Raw genomic sequence first — 6,613 nt, 5'->3', positions numbered from 1 at the left:
CCAAGCGTCAGTACGTATCTTCAGTCCCTTCTACAGCTGACCAGTTCTCATCAATTAATTAGAGATTAAAGAAAGATATGAAGAGATTTGCTTGATCGATGCATTTAGTGCAGTCAACGGTGTGCATGCATGCTACCGTGCGCGCCTTCTGCGTGTAAGATCCAACACTCGGCATCAATCACGCATGCACGGCTTCCACTGCTATATATACCCACGAAACCATCTCTTCTTTCAACACCCAACTCATCTCACACTCCACCGAGCTCTCAGTCACAAGTCACAATGGCTACTAGCACTAAGCTTGTAGCTCTTGGCTTTGTTGTCCTCGTGAGCATTGGGTTCACCAATGCTTCAAGGATGCTGGCTAGCTCAAGTGCTGGAGGTGGAGGCGGGGGAAGCGGGGGTGGTGGCAGCTCGTCGGGTGGGGTTGGGAGTGGATGGGGGCATGGAGCTGGAGGAGGTGGTGGCTTGGGATATGGCGAGAGTGGTGGAGATTCCAGTAACAAGTATAACTTTGCCAAGGGACTTGGTGGAGGAGGGGGGCACGGTGCTGGCGGTGGTTCTCAAGGCGGATCCGGTTCCGGTTCCGGCTCTGGCGGTGGCAACGGTGTTGGTTCGAGTGGCTCAGCGTCAGCGCCTAGTGGCAATGGGTATGCCAGTGCTGATGGTCAGGGTGGGGGCGGAGGTGGAGGTGGTGGCGCAGATGGGTCAAGCGGATCTGGAGCCGGAAAGGGTGTTGGCCAAGGAGAAGGTGAGAGTGGGATAGCAACTGCCCCGGCTGTAGCTCCTTCTGCTGGTGGTGACAGCTACTCTGAAGCTGGCGGTGGTGGTAACGGCGGCGGTGGTGGTGACGGTGGAAATGGAGGTGGTAATGGCGCTGGAGCTGGACAAGCCGCCAGCGATGACACTTCTGGGGGCAATGCAAGTGGAGGGGGTGGCGGCAACGGTGGTGGCCAGGGTGGAGGCGTAGCTCAAGGTCCAAGCATGGGAGTTGGTTCTGGCTCTGGCATTGGAGGCGGACGGACTGGTAGCACTGGCTACTATGGTCAAGGCTATGCCGCTGGAACCGGTGCTGGAACGGGTGGTGGTGAAGGTGGCAGCAACAATGGTGGGTCCGGCGGCGGTGGAGGTAGCGGATCTGGATCGGGCAGTGGCGGATACCCCTAAATTTCCTTTTCGAACAAGCTAGAATTGGAGCACATCATGCATTCTAGTCTCTTCATTTCACGATTTCACATCATTTGTCTTCCTCTTCATTCATAGGGTTTACTAGGCGCCTCCAAATAAAGGGCTCCATGATTCTAGTGGAAGTACTAAGTAGTTAGTGGAGCAATCTACTGAGATGTAATCGCTACCTATGTGCATCTTATGTTATTTCATTGTGAGTCTGAGTGCTTGCTTACTATTTTCAAACCAATATGCCTAGCTATTGTTTGTTTTAAAAAAGGTCAGGCCCCCTTTGATTTGTAGAAACTTTGTAGAAATTTCATAGGATAGGATTACAAAAGAATCGGAAGCCGCGCGAGTGGCCCACCTTCTTAACTGTAAGCTGGGCTCTTATCCGTTCAAGTACTTGGGTTTGCCTATTTCCCCGGATGTGCTTCATGCCAAAGTTTTTGCCCCGGTAGTCACAAAGGTGGGAAACAGGGTCCTTCCCTGACGGGGTAGATATAATACGAATGCTGGTAAAGTGGCTCTAATTAATGCTTGCCTCTCCTCACTACTAGAAAAAGGCTTACTAGTGGCGCACCAGTTTTGCCTACTAATGGCGCACTACTGGTGCGCCATTAGCATCACGCCACTAGTAATTTTTACTAAGCGCCATTAGTATCTGGTACTCTAATGGCGCACCGGGCAGTGCGCCATTAGTATAGGCCACGGTGCGCCATTAGTATGCCTCCCAGGGGGGCATATATACCCATGTGCTTTGCCATACTAATGGCGCACTGCAGTGTGATGCGCCATTAGTATCCTTCGGCATACTAATGGCGCACTGCTGGGTGATGCGCCATTAGTACCCTCTGGCATACTAATGGCGCACTGCTCTGGGATGCGCCATTAGTATCCTTTGGCATACTAATGGCGCACGTTGGCGTGATGCGCCATTAGTATGTATATTAGGGATTTTTTTTCTTTTCTGATTTTTGCACAGATTACAAAATATATTATTGGACAGAAAATAAGCAGCAGGACACAGCAACCGCAGATTCATCGAATACAATAGAAGATTAGTCTCCGAATACAATTCATCATATTAGTCTCCGAATTCAAAAGACCGAACGAAGATAGAACATTACAAGTCTCGAGACCGCGAGTAGCGAGTTTGTCTTCACGTTACAAGTCGATATCGATCATCTAAACTACCATCACATAGAAGAGAGATGCGGTCATCACGATGAGCATCATCGCGATGAAACTGGTCTTCATCCGGTTCCTCCAACGCTCCCTCCTCTCTCCCGCTAGATAGCGCGCGTATCTAGATTCCGCCTCCGCCCTAGTGGTGTACCCTTTGTAACTGTTACCGCTGAAACGGTGAACCTGTCTCCGACACTCCTCCCAGTCGTCGTAGACTCCGGGAACCTTACCCTTGTACACGACATACGACGACATCTCTATGCACTAGCCAAACAACAGACAATACATAAGCAATATATAAGTATGCAACAAAAGGATCGGAAGAGAAAAGCAAGACATTAATAGCACGATTCATGGTCCTACTAACAAATAGCATCGATTACATCTAAGTTGAATGACTGTCCAAACCAAAGAGACATACAAGTTCACTACAGTTTAATTACAACATGAGCTAATGAATGTTTCAGAACTACACATAGCATCACAACTTTCGACTCGACTCATGGGACCGGAGCGTGGATGAAGCCGCCGTCTGTCGTGATGGTCATGAAGTCGCGGGCGTTGTCAGCCTGCATTTGTAGCGTTGTGTCTATCTCGCTGTTGGACGGTTGAAATTTGAGGTAGAACTGCCCCGAGGTACGAGACATCTTGATGGATGATTTCTGCAAACTCCGACTGGATGTGAAAGAATTCTTGTCGGATGTCCGCGTCCTGGATTTCCCCCAAGCTTGCGGCCCAATCTTTGAGATTATTTGGTAGCAGAAGGTGATTATGGTCCCGCACGATCGCCCGCATGTGATGGAGGGCGTAGTAGGCATCCTTCTGACCGCCAGGCGACTGCTTGACGCAGGGGAACGTCGTATTGTGGGTGAACACGTGCCTGCCGTACCTACGAACTGGCCTCTTAAAGGTGCCTCCAGATGTGGCGTAGCCGGGGAGAGCATCATCAAGAACTTTCTTGATATTTGTGTAGTCTATCTTGGAGTCACGGTCCGGGTCGAGATACGTGGCCATGGAATATTTCGGGCTTAAGAGGATGAGTGTGCAATGTGTGTCACTGCACAGAACACGGAATGTTAGAAAAAAAGAACGATCGAAATCTAAGAAATCATATGTTACGGGGCGGTTAGGAGATGACTTACTCGGGAAAGTAAGGCACGAGGAAGTTATCCATATCTGGGTTTGCCAGAATGACGCCTTCGAGGTGTGAACTCGCGACTTGCCGGTCCCCAGCGCTGCCCAAGATCTTGGCACGCATGTAGAAGGGGTCGACTATCACAATGTCCGGGGTCTTGTCTCTAATGATCCGCATCTCTATACTCAACGAAAACAGCCGAACGAAGGTGTAGTGCAGCGGATGAAGGTTAAGCATAGCAAAGATGTCATCAAATCGCAGGACGATCGTACCCCCGACGGCGCTATCCACAAAGCCCTTGCCCTCTGGCACCTTGGCCACGAAAACCGGGTATGCCACATCATTCTCTCTGAGACGCCGCTTCTCCAAAGAAAGAACACTGTCATGCAGACTCCGCATAGCATCGGTTGCAGCATTGAGCATATTTGTCGGTAGCATCGGCCTACCCGCCACATGCACCCTCCTCGAGATATCCTTAGGTGAAGGTGGTCCGTCCTGAGCACGGATCGTACTCGGTGCCGGTTGGCTCGCACTGGCGCCCTTGTTAGTCTTTCGTTTCCGTCCCTTCTTCTTGATCTGCTGTAATGGGATCGAGTTCTGCTCACAGACCGCCTTCTTGAGCGTGTTGGGGCTGATAATATTTGGCACCTCAGCTATCTGAGGCTCGGTGAAGGCGGCAGCTGGAGGCGTCTCCTGAGAACTGAACGCCAGACGACGCCTGTTGCAATTGGGTTTCTCCGCCGTACCAGATAGATCGCGGTCGTCTTTTTGAGGGTTGGGTTCTTGAGAAGGAGGCCCGCAGAACTCGTCACCGTACCCATGTTCGGCAAAGTACTTATCGACGTTGGTAAATGTACCGTCGTCGTCGTCGTCCGGATCCTGTGCCATATGCATGTTCGGATCCTGTGCCATAGGGATGTCCGGCAGGTCCGGTAGCGTTGCGGCGTTCTTGCCATGGCTTGGCGCTGGCACAACTGGCGGTCTTGTCTGTGGGGTGGTGTCCCCCGCCCCCAAACGAATCTGGCTCTTCGGCCGAAGCAGGGGCCAGCTTACACAGGCGCTGAGGGTCATCACATCATCTTCGTCGGCCCCAGCGGGTCAAATCGGAGGTAACAACTCGTCGCAGCCTGGCAGTACCCGAACCAGTTCAACCCTATAGAAGGTGGGTGGCATCGGATTACCGTGGAACATGCGTTTGCCCGGTTGAACGATTCTGCCCTTGGCGACATCGACCAACTCGCCGCCCACGAAGTGCAGGAGAGTGCAAGGAACATCGGTGGCGCCCTGCGAAAACATGTAGGGCGTCAGGGATGCCCAGTCAAAGGCAAGGAGATGAAGTCATCGGCCGAGAGGCTTAGTTACCGTGATGCCGTCGAGCTCGGCTAATGTCGAGGCACCGCCAACGGCGGGCGTGCGCGTGCAACTGACGGAGGGGCCGCTTGCTGGCGAGGTGCCGGCCGGCGTACACCCAGGTGCATTAAGCTCCAATGCCCGTGCCGGCGCCGAAGACACGAATACCGCCTCCGCCGGAGACACCAATGGCGCCGCCTGCGCGTTGTGCGAGTTGCTGGCCGTGAAGCTGGGAACCGGGGGAGGCCCCTGTTGGCCGCCCGCAATCCATGTCGTCAGCCCCTGAATCAAGGTAGGCACAATGGCGGTGAGCGTCGTTCCCAATTGTTGTTGCACTTGCTCTTGGACAATCTCCGGAATCCGCGCCACTTGTGCCTTGAGTTCTTGAACCTCGCGCGACTGGCTTTCCGAGCTGGTCTTTTTCTCCTTTCGCCCACCAGCGGTATAGTATGACGACCATTTTGTGGACAAGCCTTTGCCGGCCACACGACCAGCTGACGACGGCTTACTGAGCTTATCCTTGTTTTTCATTACGTTCAACGCCCTATTTAAAGGGGTGCAAAAAGGGGAGCTCTGAGATGACCCCGCGCTACTGCTTTCAGCCTCCTGCGGAAGGAATGTGAACCATTTAGAAATTTGGCTTCATTAACTAGAATGCAACCATATATGTAGCTAATTACGCGGGGGTGTATTCCTTACCAGAACTTTCTCAAGCGCCTTGGTCTTCGGATCCGTGGTAAGCTCCTTTGTTACCGGGTCCTCCTTGTACCGGGCCCTGACAAAGTTCCTGGTCTGCTTGTCAGGGAATTTCTCGAAGCGGGGCGGTAGGCCTTGCTCGGCACGCTCCGCGTCCTCCTTGTCCCATATAGGCTCCGCCACTCTATAACCGCCGGGACCGAGTTGGTGGACCCCTAAGTTCAACTGCCGCATTTCTTTCCCCCACTGACTTGATTCGGAGGTTGCGCTGCTCTCGCACTTGATCTTGAACTCCTTGTAGTCATCTTCGCTCATCAAAGGATATTTCGCCTTGATCTTCTCATAACTATCACCTTTTTCAATCATTGCCTTCACCGTGCTTCTCCATGTAGACAGGGCCGTGCTCATCCTCGTGAGGGCGGCACTGTTCACTTTATTCCCTGAGAGGCGTGTGTTTGCAAACTCATTGGGGAACTTGTATCGTTCGTGCAGCTTCGTGAAGAGGAGGCAGCGCAAATTCCCTCGGTCCTTATGCCTTAGGTTCTCGGTGTTGATCGAGACGGTGCTCCGGAGAATGCACCCGAGCTGAACCGAGTACCCCTTGACTACATGTTTGGGCGCCGTTGGATGCCCGTCGGAGTTCACTTCAGTAAATTCCTCCTTGACGGTGCCGAGCACGTTCGGGCGCCGGTCCTTCCGTTGCCTCTTCGGTTGGCTGCCATCTGTGCGTGCGCCGTCATCATCAGTGGTGGCATCCTCGGCGGCACCATCAGTGGTGTCATCCCCGACGCCACTAGGGGTTGTGTAGTCAGGATCGGTGTCTTCCGCGGCGTCCTCATAGCGGTGAGGTTCTTCCTCCATCTCCTAGGACAGCTCCCAGAATTGCTTGCCGCCCGAACCGCCGGCCTCATCGTTGTGGGCCATGTTTCGCTCTAAATAGGAAAAAAGTTTGGTCAAAAAGTTGGTTATTGTCAAGGAACAAGATCTCTAAGTGGACCAAATAACCTAATTCTCGAGGAATGTCGCCAAAAAGATGGTTATTGTCAAGGAACAATTGAGAGATGTTTGTGATATTGC

General features: G+C 52.6%; 1 protein-coding gene across 1 annotated transcript; it reads left to right on the top strand.

The window, feature by feature from the left end:
- Nucleotides 1-248: 248 nt before the first annotated feature.
- LOC123051927 (putative glycine-rich cell wall structural protein 1) lies at nucleotides 249-1,413 on the top strand. Its single transcript, XM_044474930.1, has one exon. The coding sequence runs from the start codon at nucleotides 283-285 to the stop codon at nucleotides 1,165-1,167; it is 885 nt and encodes a 294-aa protein (XP_044330865.1). The 5' UTR covers nucleotides 249-282; the 3' UTR covers nucleotides 1,168-1,413.
- The last annotated feature ends 5,200 nt before the right edge of the window (nucleotides 1,414-6,613 follow it).

The sequence above is a fragment of the Triticum aestivum genome, chromosome 2D (genome assembly GCF_018294505.1).
Source record: "Triticum aestivum cultivar Chinese Spring chromosome 2D, IWGSC CS RefSeq v2.1, whole genome shotgun sequence".
Lineage (NCBI taxonomy): Eukaryota > Viridiplantae > Streptophyta > Magnoliopsida > Poales > Poaceae > Triticum > Triticum aestivum.
Note: the sequence above shows the minus strand (reverse complement) of the source record. Positions and strands in the feature narration are given on the sequence as shown.